Source organism: Littorina saxatilis, linkage group LG5 (genome assembly GCF_037325665.1).
Source record: "Littorina saxatilis isolate snail1 linkage group LG5, US_GU_Lsax_2.0, whole genome shotgun sequence".
NCBI lineage: Eukaryota > Metazoa > Mollusca > Gastropoda > Littorinimorpha > Littorinidae > Littorina > Littorina saxatilis.
In genome coordinates, this window is record NC_090249.1 from 59,817,216 (window position 1) to 59,835,053 (window position 17,838).

The 17,838-nt window shown below is 42.7% G+C and overlaps 1 protein-coding gene across 1 annotated transcript; it reads right to left on the bottom strand.

The window, feature by feature from the left end:
* Positions 1–5,711: 5,711 nt before the first annotated feature.
* Positions 5,712–17,267, bottom strand: LOC138967589 (tubulin alpha-1A chain-like). The gene is made up of 6 exons (XM_070340187.1): positions 17,109–17,267; positions 11,896–12,118; positions 10,221–10,522; positions 9,254–9,557; positions 7,645–7,868; positions 5,712–6,296 (listed from the first exon to the last, which is right to left on the bottom strand). The coding sequence occupies exons 1-6, from the start codon at positions 17,109–17,111 to the stop codon at positions 5,997–5,999; spliced, it is 1,356 nt and encodes a 451-aa protein (XP_070196288.1). The 5' UTR covers positions 17,112–17,267; the 3' UTR covers positions 5,712–5,996.
* Between the last annotated feature and the right edge of the window lie 571 nt (positions 17,268–17,838).

Below are 17,838 nucleotides of genomic sequence, written 5' to 3' on the forward strand. Positions count from 1 at the left end.
GAGAGAGAGAGAGAGAGAGAGAGAGAGAGAGAGAGAGAGAGAGAGAGAGAGAGAGAGAGAAAAAAAAACCAATGAAAACAACATTCTTGTTACTGATTACAAATCATGATATGTATTTCTATGTGTGTACGAAAGAGAATTCAAAAAATAATTATAAAAAAGTTGTCACTTTGTGTTGAATAAACAATAGATCCAGAGGAGCGAATTACTGTGTGGTTGTGTTTACTTTGACACGTGCTTTCTGTACATGCAACTTTTACCGTGACCGTGATTTGCCACTGGTGTTCGTGATCGTGAAAACAAAAATCAAGGTAACTGTGATCGTGAAAGCGAAAATTTCCCTTCCCGTGATCGTGATGATACCCCCCCTTTGGGGCCCTCAAGACTTGCAACTCAGTCAGTCGAAACTAATTTTGTTATTGGCACAGAGATTCTTCTGTCAAACTGATTCAAATGCAATGGGGAAAAGGTTACATGTGTTTTGTGTACCTCCTTCCAACAGCTAGGGTATCTTTTTAATGTCAGTTGTTCGTGGCCGGGGACGGTTTGCGTCACCCGCAGGAGCCGACTTGCGGCTTGACTGACGCCGGTAATGTGCCGGCATTGCCATATAAAGACCTCAGGAGCGGCTGTTGTTATCTCTAATTATGTGGATATTGATTTTGTTAAAATATGTTTATCAAAACCAGACATTTTGACTCAGTTCTGGCCACAAAATAACATTTTGATTAGGGAAAGGTGCAAAGTGCTTACTCGCTCCTCCCGGCTCCTCCTCCGTCCTCGGCCTATTCCTCCCCCTCCTCCTCATCATCATCTGTCCCTTGACTAAGCGGATAGTCGTCGCAGGGACTTGTGAGCAGAAGAGGCATACAACCCCTCTACACTCACATGATCATATTTCTCAATTTTACACACAACAAATGCTGATTTTGTTACTGGCACGGCAGAGATTCTTCTGTCAAACTGATTCAAATGCAATGGGGAATAGGTTACATGTGTTTTGTGTGCACGAGTCCTTCCAACAGCCAGGGTATCATCTTTTTAATGTCAGAGAATACAGTGTTTCCCGGCCCTATGCGGCGATGCATTTTATGTGCACTTTCATTATATGTGTTCTTACTTCATTAAAGGCACAGTAAGCCTCCCGTAAACCATCACAGAGCTCCCCGAGCGTCTACTGTGTATACAGTACAAGCATACTTCCATTTGAACGCTCACCGAACGGGAACATCCTGGCTGCTTTCTGTCGAGCGTGAGAAATGTTCAAAGAATTTATTTTCGTGGACTTGCTCCTCTACAACAATGGCGCCTCGTTTTGGTGCTGGACGGCTGTTATCAGTGAATATTCAATACCGGAAATCAGTCACGCCCGGACAGTAAGCCTCCCGTAAACCATCACCGATACTGTCAGGCTTTTACACACAGTACAAACACCCTTCCATTTGAACGCTCACCAAACGGGAACATTTTAGGTGCCCTACGTAAAGAGCGAGCAATTTTTAAAGAATTAATTTTGCAGATTGTCTCGAACACTGTCTTTTTGGACCCATCCTGAACTCAGGTCAAAAATGAGTTACTTCCCTTCGGGTCTCATTCTATCAATGTAAACTGGCCATAGCCGTGGATCGATGATTATCAGAATGTTTTTGGACCGTGGTGCGTCAAGTTTTGCGCTAGACCTAACTTTTAAAATCTAAATAATAAATTGACAGCTTGTTACACAAACATTCTTTAATCATAAAAGAATTCTTTTTTCATCAAGACTGACAAGATCAGTACAATTCGAAGTTGTGAAAGTTTAAAAAAGAAAAGCCCGGAAGCAGGGTCACGCAAGGGTCATAGCAGACGACGGTTTATGCATATCGCCGTTCCTCTCAACTTCGACAGTCAAAAGCCATCGCTAGAGTTCTTATGAACCACAGCCGTTTGTTTCGTGCATAAAAACGTGCTATTGTAGATAAGCTCACATCGAGTCGCATTCAAATGACTAACTGACGACTACATTGTGAAAAAGGGAAACTGGATCACACGGGTTCACGGTGGCTCAGGGGTAAGATAAACCACGCAAAAATAAATTCTTTGAAAATTGTTCGCTCTTTACGGAGGGCACCTAGGATGTTCTCAATCGGTGAGCGTTTAAATGAAAGGGTGTTTGTACTGTGTGTAAAAGCCTGACCGTATCTGTGATGGTTTACGGGAGGCTTACTGTGCCTTTAACCACAAATACTTAATATTGTTTTCTTTGTCTCAGTGTTTATTATCTAGCCTGTGTAGATTAGTCCCTCTTTAGGGCGAAGGCCAAAAGTGAAAAACATCACTGCTTAATCTTTGTGTCAGTCTTTGAAAACCGTGAATGTCTAATATTGCCGTGTTCATCAGTGCTAGGCAATTACATTTTGTTTGTGTTGTTGCCATTGAAGAGAGTCTGCCACCAGGGCAAGTGGCTTTCAAATCACGTGGAAGGTTCTCATATTTGACTGATCAAAACTGTGATTGTTGATTGGTTACGAACAGTTGAAGGGTTGCATTTTCGTTTGAGTGAGCTACTGATAGTACTATGCCAGACTACTGCACTTTTTGTATAGTCCAGGGGAGATAACGCACCTCCCAGGTGTAGTAGCTGTGGGCAGACGGTCACTGTATAAATTATGCAATGTTACACAAGTACTTACTCACAAAGCAGAATGTTATTGCATAATACAGTAACCACCACACACTACCCTCTTAAACTGCCACTTTCTCATACTGAGTGTCTGTTTTTTCCTCTGTACATTTAACTCCCACTCATCAGCTTGTCACCCAATCAAATATCCCAATAACATACCTGTAGAACTACCAGTCTATATTTGTATTACCGATGCATTTTGTCTTTTCTTTTTTTTTCAGCAGTTTTTGTTTTTTTCGTTTATCTTCTTTTATGTCCAAGTGATACATCTAAATAAGCATTTCTTCACTGAAGTAGTTGTGATGCACAATCCTGCCTGAATTCTTTCAGAGTACAACTGACTGTGGCTCCAACATTGCAGTATAGTGCTCTGCTGATTCTACTACAGCACAAAGCTCTCAGTATTTCTTATACATGTATTGGAAGGTTCTTCAAAGATGGCGCTAGTATTTTGTCAAACCGGAACGCAAACTTTTATGATGCAAACAGTCAAGAAAAAAAACCTGTAGGCTGGTCATTGGAACCAGTAAGAGTCTAACTCAGAGTACTGGTTTTGTTGTTTTACCAGCAAAAAACCCCGGTAGTTCTAAACTGAAATCAACCGGTAGGTCATACCGGCAGCCAATTTTGTTCCGGTATTTTCTCATTTCAACCGGTAATTACTGGTTAACGCCAATACTGGTTCTTGTACAATCATTGCAAATGGCAATCGGATTCCCATCTCCCAAGCATTATACAAATCGACGTTGTGGAATGTTGGCGTAACTCATTTTAGACAGCTTTTCAGAAGGCCCGGACTTTCGAGCTACTCTCTACTGATTTATTATGTTTTATTATGAAATAGTGTTTATATTTTTACCTGGTATTGACAGAAAGATAACAGAATGTTAAATCATGTATTATCCAGAGAATAGTTCTCATTGAGAACGATTTACTTCGACTAAAGCACAAACATATCAAAAATCATGTCTTGCCCATCGTATTTCAGAGAATATTTCTCGTGGAGAATGATTAACTTGTCAAAAGCACAAAGACATCGAAATCGCGAAGCATCGAGTTACACCAAAATGTCACAATGACGACGAAATGTACTTACCAATGTGATCTTGACTTGCCCCATTCATTCTTATTTGTTCATATCATCCGACCCAACAGCTGTTGTTTTTGATCCGGGTTTTTTTATTTTTTTTATTCCTTTGAGTGTCATCAGTATGTTCGTGTTCAGTTATCAACAAAAAGAACTTAAATCAGCCACAGTAACAGAAGTACGTGAATGAATTGCATGGCACAGAGCGGTGACCCCCCAGACATGCCATCAATTCGTCCTTTCATGTACAACAGCTGTTGTTTTACTCCTTAGGAGTGTCATTAGTCTGTACGTGTTCGGTGTAAAAAAAAAAAAAGAAATCAGCCAGAGTAACAGCAGTACATGAAAGAATTGCATGGCACAGAGGACACATACACCCAAAAATAATGCCATCCATTAATCCTTTCATGTACTGCCAATACTATGGCTGCCAAAAAAATGCAGATCAAAAACAACAAGAAGAGCAAACGCTCGATCGAGTCACTTTCGCAGTTCTGAATATTATATGAGGCATCAGATGGACAGGAAGAAATTGCTATTCACAACACAATGAGTCACGTTCACATAAAATTTGAGCCCGGTCACTTTTATAGTTTGCGAGAAAAGCCCAACGTTAAGTTGTGTGTTGCCGAACAGAAAAGGCTAGTTATCTCCCTTGTTTTTCTGATAACGTTCGTAAAAGGCTACAGATGTAAATACTTTGATGTAAAGAATAATCCTACAAAGTTTCAATCACATCCGATGAACTTTGTCAAAGATATAAAATGTCTAATTTTTCCTTTGACGCTGACCTGTGACCTTGAAAAAGGTCAAAGGTCAACGAAACCATCGTTAAAGTGTAGAGGTCATTGGAGGTCACGACTAAACAAAATATGAACCCGATCGCTTTGATAGTTTCCGAGAAAAGATATAAAATGTCTAATTTTTCCTTTGACGCTGACCTGTGACCTTGAAAAAGGTCAAAGGTCAACGAAACCATCGTTAAAGTGTAGAGGTCATTGGAGGTCACGACTAAACAAAATATGAGCCCGATCGCTTTGATAGTTTCCGAGAAAAGTCCAACGTTAAGGTGGTGTCTACGGACGGCCGGCCGGCCAGACTAACACTGACCGATTACATAGAGTCACTTTTTCTCAAGTGACTCAAAAACTGTTACGTTGGATGTTGAACAAATAAAAATGAATACACCAAGATCACATCTTTAAATGTGCATTATATTATCTACAGGACTTGTTATAGCTTGTTAGCTGGCAGTCAACAGCAAGTTGCTTTCTTTCCTGTGTCGAGCATTAGGTAGAAAACTATGGAACGCCAGATACGCAATGTCCCCGCGGAATTTTGAACTTTTCGTTGATTTGTCAAATTCCGGCCGAACTTTTATTGTTCTCGCGCAATTCCGCCCGGACTTTCGAGCTATTCTCCACTCACTAAAAACATGGAATGGGAATTTACCGGACACTCATAATTATGTAATTGCATTGAAATCAAGGGCGATCACTCATTCTTCAAAACGCAGGATTACAAATAGCAATGGATGTTGCGCTGTTTATGGTGCAAGATATAGGTGCTTGAAGAAATTTTCTTACAGGCAGAATTTGAAATTGAACAGAAAAATACCGATTTTAGACAGATCTGTACGCAATTTTGCTCGCTATATGGGCATCTACTTCTTTAGGTACGTACTGAAATCAGCAACTGTCCTGCTTCGTCTCAGAAGTGTTGGTTATTCAAGCGAAACATTGTTACATTATGCGTAATCCAGTTCAATAATTTCAACAATAAAAATTGCACTGCATTTATTTTCATGCTCAAATGGCAGGCGAACAAGGGTTCAGCGACGAGTTTTAATCAAAACTTTCTCCTGCTTTTTTCACACAAGCATTCCAGTCGCACACACCCCCACAGGCATTCACACAAAGATTCACTTGGACACGCGACCATAGAGGCACACATGAAACATTGATTTTGTTCAGCTTTTTATTGTATCCTCAAATCTTGCACGATTGCCATAAATGAGCGTACAGTCAGGGAGAGATTCATCATACAACCGTGCTTGGTATAAAACAGCACAGAACATGAACCAACAATGCAACCAACTATGCCTACACAAAGTGTATTGCGTGAAATGGGTTGCGTTTGACAGATATGCGTGTTTTTGAAGTTTGGTTGTGTAGAGGAAGACTGCAATTACAGTGTTCATTGGTCACAGCTGGTTCAAGTCTGATGGCTGGAGGTTTCCACATCTTAGTACTCCTCTCCTTCCTCCTCTCCCTCACCCTCCACGGAGTCAACTCCGACCTCTTCGTAGTCCTTCTCCAGGGCCGCAAGATCCTCACGCGCCTCGGAGAACTCACCCTCCTCCATACCCTCACCGACGTACCAGTGGACGAAGGCGCGCTTGGCGTACATGAGGTCGAACTTGTGGTCAAGACGGGCCCAGGCCTCAGCGATGGCTGTGGTGTTACTCAACATGCACAAAGCGCGCTGCACCTTGGCCAGGTCACCGCCAGGAACAACAGTGGGAGGCTGGTAGTTGATGCCAACCTGTCGGAGAGAAATAAAACAATACTCAGACCTGTGTATACCAAATAATTGACGGAGTTAATGATTAAAAAAAAGTTTAATAAGATTTTTTAAAGAAGTTGTCCCACGGCAATATCGATCTAATTCCAATCACAGACCTGATTACCACTAAAATTTCCTGGTGTACAAATGAGGCTAAAAATGTGTACAATCAGAATTTTAAGGTGTACAATTCGGACTTTGATTTGAAAAACCCGGTAACTGACGAGGAACCTGCCGCGGCTGCATTTTCTTTGTGGCGTTTGCCTTTCGCATGTCTGTCGATGTCATAACTTCCACCGTGGCTGATCGAAACGTCCGTTCTGCAAAGTTTGCAGAAGGCGTGGTGTTTTTCCTTCATCGACGAAGTGACGAAAGGAAAGTCCTTGCAGTAACTCGGCTTGAAAACCTGATTGTACTTCCGAAGCTCTTTACTGTCCCCTTCATCTTCTGAATCGGTTTCGTGAGCTCGCTTTTCGCGTGTAGCCATCTTGGACAGTTTAAAAGAAACACCGCAATGCGCATGCGCAACTCGATAGGCGGATGACGTACCAAACCGATGCTGATGTACGGCTGTCTCCCTTTCGTGATTTAGGCACGCATACGAAAAGAACAAACACAAACGCGTACGATTGATTTTTTTTTGCGTATGATTTTAATGTCTGGCGTATAATCGTACAGCGGTCTTCAATTTCGTAAGATTGTACGCAAATTTCGTACAGTAACCAGGTCTGCAATCAGCTGGTTATAGACTTTGAGTTTGGCACTTTTGTTTACCTAAGTGCTCCCGATTAGGTAAACAAACAGTGCCAAACTCAAAGTCTATAAAATATTCTATTTCCCCGAGATCAGTTTGCAGGTTTAAAAAAAAAACCTTTTTTTTTCCTTCCCTTGCCGTGCATTTTTATTTTTTAACTGGGTAGTGTTTCTGACACATACGTTACAGTACAGAGGACATGACCGACGGCGTGAAGAGAGAAAGGGACAATGAGTTGGTGAAAATGGGCACGTGATTACTCCAACTTCGAGTAAATAAAACACAATTGAATCGTTTAACCTGGTGTCCCTGGGGTGCCCAGTTTGTATTGGTGAATGAGACTGCATTGAAGGATAGGGGTAGAACCAGGAAAAGATCTTGTTAATTGAAAGCCAACTGGAGGTCAAATTCCACTGTATGACACTGAGTCGGCCAAGAATATCAGGCACAACCCTTTTGAGCAGTTCCCGTTATTAATCAAAACTGCAACAGTCGCATACCCTTTCTTTGTACGTTATACAAATTATCAAAAATAAAAATGCTAGATGTGATCAGATGTGAACTAGCCAGTACCTTGAATCCAGTAGGACACCAGTCGACGAACTGGATGGTGCGCTTTGTCTTGATGGTGGCGATGGCAGCGTTGACGTCCTTGGGCACGACGTCGCCACGGTACAGCATGCAGCACGCCATGTACTTGCCGTGACGGGGGTCGCACTTCACCAGCTGGTTGGCTGGCTCGAAACACGCGTTGGTGATCTCAGCCACAGTAATCTGTTCGTGGTACGCTCTCTCAGCTGAAAAATGGAATTTAAAACCTGAACTTGCTGATATGCGGGTTGCAAAAGGTGACCCCACCAAAATATGCCACCTTCAAATATGCTTATATTGTAATAACTTCTACATCTAGTCCGCGAATTACTTCAGGCTTGGTTAACATCAATTTTTTAAAAAAATGAACAAACCGTGAATAGTTTGTCGGTCAAATTTTCATGCTGTTTCAAAAATGTGTCCCATGTTCGGGTATCGACTCACCAGTACGAGGATTGACACTGTGCCGAAGCCACACTCGCCCGATTTAAAGCCACCCGATTTTTTTTACCTCTGGATTATCTGAAAAAGCGATTTTTACCTCTGGGTTATCTGAAAAAGCTACAATACAAAAACTTAAGACAATCAGTGACTTGAAGACAGGAATGACAGGCAGAATCAGGACATTTCTCATGAAGAAATGCTTTCACAAAGCTTTCCTGCATGGGGAGTTCCCTGAACCTGTCTGCATTTATGGTACAGTGGGAACACCCCTTTTAATGAGAAGTTGTCATAAAAAGGAGGGAGTTTTAAATGGAGGTAAATTGACAGAGGTTAGTAAGAGAAAATCTCAAAACACAAGTCTTAAAAGGGAGGAAGTCTTAAATTTGGATGTCTTAAAACGGGGGTTACACTGTAATTGCTGTTTTCAAGTCACCAATGATCTGGGGACGTTAGATTAAATGAGCCTGTTAAGTGTCAGGCAGAAAGCTTGACAGTGTTGATAGCTAATGATAAGTGTCTGGGACCAAGGTCGGAGCAGCAGCACATTGCAGATATTTCTTCAGAAGTTGGAGGTTGCACTTGCTGATTTGCGAGTTGTACATTTGTGACACAGCAGTCCCCCTTTGTCACAGGCAGTTACCTTGCCTGGATGGAGTTGTCTCCCTCGGTTACACATTTACATGGGCGCAACCTGGAAAATTCCAAAAACCGGCAAAAGTTGGGGTCCAGCTTTTTTAGTATTTAAAATGCCAAAAAAAACTCTCCTGGAACAAAAACATCGGCAGCCGATGAAACCAAAAACCGGCTGCCGGCGTGTAGCCGGCAGAGTTGCACCCATGCATTTATCAGCCCGGCAGGCTGGCCTTCGACGAAGTGGGAGAGAAAATGATTATGAACTGAAAGTCATCCAGCTTAAGTGAAACTGTGCTATTCATGACACTAGAGAAAATTAACAGCCAATTTTTGCCATCATGTTTACTACAGCCTGAATGCTGCTTTGACATAAGTCACATCCAAGATAAAATAAGCCAGTAGCATTTGCTAAGGTTAGAAGAAGAAGAGCTAAGGTACTGAAAAGGTACTGAAAAATCACAGTATTTGAAAAGTTACTCAATTTTGAAAAACTAAGATATGATTGATAACTCACCCGAGATGACGGGAGCGTAGGTGGCCAGAGGGAAGTGGATACGGGGGTAGGGCACCAAGTTGGTCTGGAACTCGGTCAGATCCACGTTGAGGGCGCCGTCAAACCTGAGAGAGGCCGTGATGGAGGACACGATCTGGCCAATCAGACGGTTGAGGTTGGTGTAAGATGGACGCTCGATGTCCAGATTACGGCGGCAGATGTCGTAGATGGCTTCGTTGTCCACCATGAAGGCGCAGTCGGAGTGCTCCAGGGTGGTGTGCGTGGTCAGGATGGAGTTGTATGGCTCCACCACTGCCGTTGAGATCTGAAATAGAAAACTGATGGATTGCTTGCATTGGGCAAACCCTAGCTTGAGACGAAGGGTAGGGCGGTGGCGAGAGGTATAGGGACGGGGAATGTTTACAGCGCCGTATGCCGGGCTGTGAGCAGTGCCAATATTTAGCTCTTTCTATGTGATAATGTCTGTGGTTTAGCTCAGGGACCGTCGCGGCAGACGCGCCTAAGTTCTATGTAGGAAAATGCAGCGCGCTATTCTGGCCACGTGTCGTCCTCATCTCTAAGGCAGACTGATACCAAGAGGTGCAAGTTACACACGCCTTCAGGCTCAGGCATTTTCAAACGCTCGACTCAAGACTATAGAAGAGGGCCAACAAAAACAAATAACTACACTGCCCAAGCGACAGACATTTGTGCTGACATAATTCTTGTTCCAAAATTAACAACAGGCTAAACACAACCCTATCATGAAGCTGACACAAATTTAGCCTGAATGTAGAAAAAGTCAGCTAAACTACAAAATCACAACAGTACACACGCAAAACCTCTTCTCACATCAATTTGACTTGCTAAACCTGTCATTTAAACCTTTTTCTTTCACAGTAGGCTTCAATAAATATATTACCAGCCTAAAGCTCAGTATTCTATGGTGATCAAAATAAGCCCTTGTAAAAACAGACTGCAAACTGACCTGGGGCGCCGGGTAGATGGCGAACTCCAGCTTGGATTTCTTGCCGTAGTCCACAGACAGACGCTCCATCAACAGGGAGGTGAATCCAGAGCCTGTTCCGCCGCCGAACGAGTGGAAGATGAGGAAACCCTGCAGGCCGGTGCAATTATCGGCCAGCTTACGGATGCGGTCCAAAACCAGATCCACGATTTCCTTGCCAATGGTGTAGTGACCACGTGCGTAGTTGTTGGCAGCGTCCTCTTTACCAGTGACCAGCTGTTCGGGGTGGAAAAGCTGTCTGTAGGTGCCTGTTCTCACCTCATCTGCAAGGTACCAGGAAGGGAAACATTACATCACAAATCACATTCACAGAAACGCATACATTTTTCAGATGTTGATCAATCCTATTCTCTCACGAAGTCAAGCACAAAACAAAACAAAAAAAAACAGGAGACAATCTTTTGTGTGAATGATCAAGCAAAACACAATAAACTCTTGAATAGAAATAGTCTTCATCAAAATTCCCATCAACATTATGCAGTCTACCAAGCAAAACGGACACCTGATAACTAGCTGAAACAATAATGACCAAGCGCTACAATAAACGCTTGTTAACCCAATGCCCCCTGAACCGCCCGGCATGGCCCGCTGGAAGTGCCCTATGAAATCCCTGAAACGCCCGGCATGGCCCGCTAAACACTAGGTCACCTACTTTCACTTTCGCTTTGAGCCTTACCCATAAGGCCTTGCGACCGGATGTGATTAATGCACTTCCTTCCGGCTGCTTCATTCTAGCGTTTGCAGAGTTCGAATCGATGCGATAGTGTGTTAGCTGTGAATTTTCAAAGTTTGAGATTTTTTTGGCTGACATAATGGCGTTGAACGAAGGTTTGGAAGTATGGTGTTCGATCATGGGGAACTCAGATGACGATTCTGACACGCCTTTCGAAGGTTTTCTACTTGAAGAGGTGAAAGGGGATGAGTCTGACATCGATCTGGGTGTTGTTATTCGACAACAGGACTTTCGGGAGGATTTTTCTGGGAGTTTCAACATATATTGGTGTAAATGAGGACTGAAGGCTGACACGTTGGACGTTTTTGAAGAACACTTGCTGGATTGTTTTTTTTAAACAACATTTATTACATTGGAAGTGGACAGAACATACTTGCATATGAAACTATAGTCTATTCTCGAGTTATTCTGCCATCTTCTATATAAATGTGAGTACTCTATGATTTTATATGAATTGTTTTGTTTTGTATGTGTGCATGTTGTGCGGAGTAGTTTCCCTTTGCTCAGGATTAAGAAGGCTGCCTGCCATTTTTTTGTCAGGGGGCATTGGGTTAAGTAATAGTCTTCATCATATTTCCCATTTGTATTTTGAAGTCCATCAAGCAAAACTGACACCTGACAACAAGCTGAAACAATAATGACTAAGCGCTACAATAAACGCTTGTAAAGAAAGTCTTCATTACCCATTAGTATTTTGCAGTCTGTCAAGCAAAACAGACAACTGAAAATTATAATAACAAATTCTGTACCCATTTTTGATGACTAGAGGAAAGAACTTGAAATTACAATGGTCGCATCAAGAGAACCCGGCATTGTTTCTCAAAACTAGACAGCGACATAACACTATCACTCAAAGTCTATCCGTCTGTCTTAAAAGAAATTATCATAAAACAAAAAACCCACCAATTACAGTTGGCTCCAGATCAACGAATACAGCGCGTGGAACGTGCTTGCCAGCCCCCGTCTCGCTGAAGAATGTGTTGAAGGAGTCGTCGCCGCCTCCAACGGTCTTGTCGGACGGCATCTGACCGTCGGGCTGGATGCCGTGCTCCAGGCAGTACAGCTCCCAGCAGGCATTGCCCATCTGGACGCCAGCCTGGCCCACGTGGATGGAAAGACATTCCCGCTGAAACAAACCAAAGCGTATAAATCATAATGCCCAAATAGTGTTTTCACATATCAGTAGCAGCACAGGTTGGATCAGTGCTTCATTTTGTCGGGGCGCCCGCGCCATTCACGCTTCATTTTTCAAAATGACGCACGGTGGAGCCGAGCTATGCGCCCGTCGGGCGCACATTTAAAAACTTTTTTTTTCCCATTTACATCGCCGATTTCTCCACGCTAGCGATCGGGGGTCGCCGACTTGAGATTAAAACAAGTGAGTCACTGAATCACAAGTGTGTCAGTGAATTTGATTCATTGGCTTTGCAGAGAGGAACCAATCAGAAAGCGTCTTTCATTTCCGCTTGTTTTAAAAACTGAGCATGACGTCACGTTGATCAAACGAACAATTTCGCTATGCCTCCTGTGAAGAAGCTGAAGGCAAAGCTAACTGGAATCAGTGGACTTGTACAGACCAAACTCACTTTCAAGCTTCCTGTAGCTGTCAGTGAGTCTGACGAAGGTAGATATTTTCTGTTTTTACTGAACCCGTGGGAGAAGGGGAAAATGGGTGAGGGTGTGCAGTGCACATCATGCCACATGGGTTTGACATCACATCTTTTCTGTTTGTCTTCCGATTTTGGAGACAGATTCTCCGACTTCTGAGATTACTCAAATTTACTGTTGCTGCTGTTTGGAGCGACTCTCTCAGTCTCTTATACACCCCACCCCCCCCCCCCCCCCATAATTTTTTTAAAATATTTTTTTGCTGCTCGATTATCTCCCATATGGCGCGCTTTCAGTTTTATTGACCCCTCATTTTCAGTGGTCAGGGGTCATTTGACCCCTCATGCTCTAAAACAAAATGAAGCACTGGTTGGATTGTTTGATAAGTTACAAGGGTCAGGGTACAGACCAGGTGCATTATGTCTTTGGCATTTACATTTGAAATGACAAATCACTTAAGCTAAATATTGGTTGACTGAACTGTGTTGGTGTATCTTCAGTCTTTGGCATTTAAATTTGAAATGACTACGGTAATCACTTTAGCTGTGAATTTGTTGACTGAACAGGTGCATCTTCAGTCTTTGGCATTGAAATGACAAATCACTTTAGCTGTGAATCTTTCGACTGAACCACACTATGTCGAATAGGATTAAAATCATGACAAATTGGTAAATTGACCTATTCCATGCTGTATCTTGCCCAATCCGTGGAGCTTAACTTGAAATTGAAATGCAAGCAGACCTGCCAACCCTAGTGAAGCCTCAAGTGTAGCAATATAGAATTTTCAGCGTAGCAAATGGTGTTCAAGTGTAGCATTTTCTAACATTTCTTCCCACAGCTGCACTTATGTCATCTTGCACAAAAATTAACAGGTTTAAATAAGTTTCATGAGAATGATGGAACATAAAATGACCAATAGAGTATCTGCAGTGCCACTTTTCAGTGTAGACAAGGTTCAAGACCCATTTTAAGACCGCTACACGGAGTGGGAAGCAGAAACGAATACCAGGACTCACAAAAAAAAAGGGATCTGTTGCATGCTTGCGATTATTTAAAACAAAGCACTCCGTGCACGCACAAGTATAAAAATCTCAGTCACGTCCATACAAGGCCTAAAAAAAAATTCTTATCAGTTCTTCCTTCAACCCTTCAGTTTCCTCCCAATTCTACTCTTTCCGACTTCAAACAAATCCCCAAAAATGTTTTTGTAATAAATGCAACTGACCCATTTGATTTGTTCAATGTCATGATCATGGCAGTGTCATCAACTCTTGAAAGCCCCTTTTAACAGCTACACTTCTCAACTCCAAATCTGTCTCATATTTCACCCTTTAGGGCTAGTGGACATCAGGTACCCCCCTGAAGCAGGCCAAGACCAAAAAAAAAAAAAATTGTCTGTTTCTGGTAACATGGCTAAACAAGAGGCGAAGCCTTCAAGGCTCACGTAAGAAATAGACAAACAGTAACACAAACTCAATCACTCCGTCACACATACACACCCACACACACAGTAAGCTTAGGTGACACTGTGCAAGAAAGAGACACTAGATCTAGATCTGTCTGTGTCTGCATGTAGCCTACTTACAGGGACACGACTGCCAAATAGTCTCGGCCCGCTCAAAATAACAATGACCGAGACCACACACACCACGCGAGAGAGAAAGACTACAGGGAGGCGTGCCGTCATGATGCATTAATTGACGTCAAACACTTTTGACCGTGACGTAATCTTATGCGAGCTTTATCCATAGTCTTGGATAACCACTCACACATAGACTCGGAAATGTTAAAGTTTCTACCACAGACATACACACACACACACGCACAAACGCACAGACAGACAAAGTTACGATCGCATAGGCTACACTTCGTGAGCCCAAAAAATAGGGTCGGTAGGTAGGGATTTTTTTTTTTTTTTTTTTGAACCCCAAATGTAGACCAATAAAACTAACTTTAAAAATCGCGCAAAGAGACTGGATTCACTATACATAGAGACAAGACACTCAACACATTTACAAATCGTCAGCGGACTTTCGTTTTCACACGTTTTTGTTGTTCATTTTCTCACCCTGTCCTTTACCACCAAAAAAAAAAATAAAAATTTTGAGTTTAGAAAAAAAAAGTTTAGGGTCGGCGCCGAAATTTAGGGTCGGTCGGGTGACCAGAAACAGACAATTTTTTTTTTTTGGCCCAAGTCCTTTAGCTGGCAACTTTCCACCATCTGACTGGTGTGATTCGCACTCACACCACAATCTGGCAGCCTACATATTCTTTCACACAACCCATGGCAACAACAATACAAGACAACAGGGAATACCATATACACAGCCATCAGCCCATCCCCTGACGATCACACAGAAGGTAGTCATGGGGACCTTGACTGGACAAACCCTTCCCACATACCGACCGGCCTTGATTAAAGCCCTTCAACCCACTCTTCAAACATGGGCAAACCTGGGAACCCCTGTTTAGCACTGAGTATTCTTACAAACTTGGCATATTTTAAGAAAAATGAGTACTCCACACAAAATTAGAACATCGTTGATTTAACCATGCTGCACGCCGCCGCTGCACTGTCAAGTTCACCATAAAATTTAAAACAAATGCTACTTCTCAATGTTAAAATAAACGACAAAGCTGAAATTAACGGTCGTGCTAATTACCGTCAACTTCTGTTACGGAACTACCGTCAACTTTTTGTGTGTCTTGAACTTCTTTTTTCCCTAAATGCAGGTGGCTGAGTTCGAAACTTGCGAAGGTATAACTTTTTATTACATTTGTCAAACAAAATAAAATGAAAACAAGTGCAGAAAACGCAATGAGAGCGAAAGCGCTCGAGTCGTCATGCAGACGACAGATGATGCAAGGGAAATAACTCCTACTAAAATGGCCCAACAGATGCTTGCCATGACAAAAATGGCGGCATCTTCTTCGGTTGCGAATGCTACACTCTTGAATATCCATAGTCGCAGCCTTATTTCCCTGTCAAGTAGGTTTATAATTTGTATACATTAGAAAAAAAAGTTTAAAAAAAAAAGTGATTGCCTACCTTCCTACCCTATTTTGTTTGGCTATGTTACCTTAACCTCACCCAAATTTTTGGGGGGCCTAATTACTAATCTAAAAATCCCAGCGTCGCTCAGTCTTCTTGTCGCTCACACTAGTTGTCAGCCCGGACAGCCGCTCCAGTATAAAATCACAGCGTCGCTCACATTCGTGAGATCAAAATCAGCCTAGTCATCCACTTCTACTTCGTGAATCACAAAAATCCCGTGCTCATCGCCCCAAATGGTGATTCCGCTACCTTCGCAAGTTTCGAACTCGGCCACCTGTATTTAGGGGAAAAAAAGAAGTTCAAGACAAAAAGTTGACGGTAGTTGACGCTAAGGCCTAAAAAAAAAAAAAAAAAAAGTGTGGTTACGGTAACCCGACCTACCCTATTTTGGGGGGCCGACCCTATAACTTTTTATTACATTTGTCAAAAAAATACACAAAAAAACAAGTAAACGAGTGCAGAAAACGCTCTATGGTTGTGAGGGGTCAAGACGCTGCTGGAATCAAAATCAAGAAAGACAGGATTACAGCGTTGTTGTGTGTCAGTGCCAAAGGAGAAACACTTAAACCCTTGGTGATAGGCAGGAGTGCCAAGCCGAGATGTTTTCAAGGCATAGACGTAGCTTCTCTTGGTGTTGATTACAGCCTCCCTATTAAGACCTGATTGTCAGATTTTGGGAGGTCCTAATAGGGAGGTTCCACTGTACAAAAGAACATTTTGGTCTCATTTTGGGACTAGCTATTTGCACACACAAAATTAGGCCTAAGCACACAAAACATGCTAGACCAGTTGGCTGTCGACCGATCATGATGCGGAAAGCCGACAGCAAGGATAAAACATGTGTCCTGAATCTAGTTCATCCTTGTGAGCCAAGTCCTTTAGCTGGCAACATGCCACCAACTGACTCATGTGATGTGCGCTCGCACCGCAATCTGGCGGCCTTTATATTTCATCTTTCACACAACCCATTGCAACAAGACAGGGAGTGCCCCATACACAGCCGCCAGCCTGTCTAGCCCCCGACAATCTTCTTCTTCTTAGTATGTAGCCACGAGGACCTTGACGGTACAACCTTGTGATATTTTGACCTGTTTAAAACCCTCCAACGGTTTCCCTTTTCAAAAATGGCCTTCAAAATACACTCATGCCGCTGCAAAGACCGATTCGGAAGATGAAAACAGTATGCAAAAGAACATGTTAGCTTAATTTTCTGACACGTGGTTGCATTACAAAATTCTAGCACACTGTCATGATGCGAAAAGCCGACAGCAAACAACATATATTGTCCTGAATCGGGTTCATCCTGAATCTGGTTCATCCTTTTCGCGGTTCGACCCACCGGGGGCACCGGTGCGGCCGTGTTTCAAATCGGCTAACACGGCTCGACTTGATACTTTCGTGCGAACTGTACACATGAAAAGTGGAAACAGAATCAAAAACACATCGTACTTACCATAATGATAGATTTGTTGGAGTCTGGCGAGTAGTACAAGAGGTAGGGATGTAAAACGTCTGATAGAAACACTCACACGGACACGATGATCTCAAGTGAGAAGCTTCAATGACTGCTGCCGGTGTGGGATGCTCGCCTTTATAACCTTCTATCACGTGATCGTGAGGCTACGTCTTGATTGGTCTGTCTGCTTTCTGCGTGTCAGATTCGATGATGTTGATCGTCGAAAGGGAACGCAGTACACAAACCGACTCATGATTGGATCGTCGGTTTTATTTACTGCATTTTCAGATTCAAAAAATGAGTCATGGAATGGCCTGATCATCAAGACACCGTAGTAAAAAGAAAAATTCTTTGGATACATTTTTCTTGTCTCGTTTAACCTTTCTTTCTCGCTTTGCTGTTATTACCCAGATCGTTACAGTGGCACATATCACAGGCGCACGACGAATGGTTGGATTTATGACATGTCACGAACAATAGTGTGCACGCGTTTGCTGCTGAGCGGTTTAAAGTGATCATATCACAAAGCAGTGTCCGCACCAGCTTCGTAAAAACAGAAAAAGCCGGAGGGCGTCACACGGCTGCGGACACACAGCTGTATTCAAGAACAAGTCGCGTGAAGCGAAACTACTGTTATCTGTCGGACTCAAAGATCGAAATTGAACGCACTGCATTTTTCACGAAGACAAAATGTATAGCTCAGTCCATAAGCTTACCCTGCGAAAAG

Coding starts and splice junctions, on each gene's coding strand:
- LOC138967589 (XM_070340187.1), bottom strand. Junction 10,523..11,895: donor TCTGGAGCCAACTGTAATTG/GTGGGTTTTTTG, acceptor GGTACCTTGCAG/ATGAGGTGAGAACAGGCACC. Junction 7,869..9,253: donor CTACGCTCCCGTCATCTCGG/GTGAGTTATCAA, acceptor TCCATTTTTCAG/CTGAGAGAGCGTACCACGAA.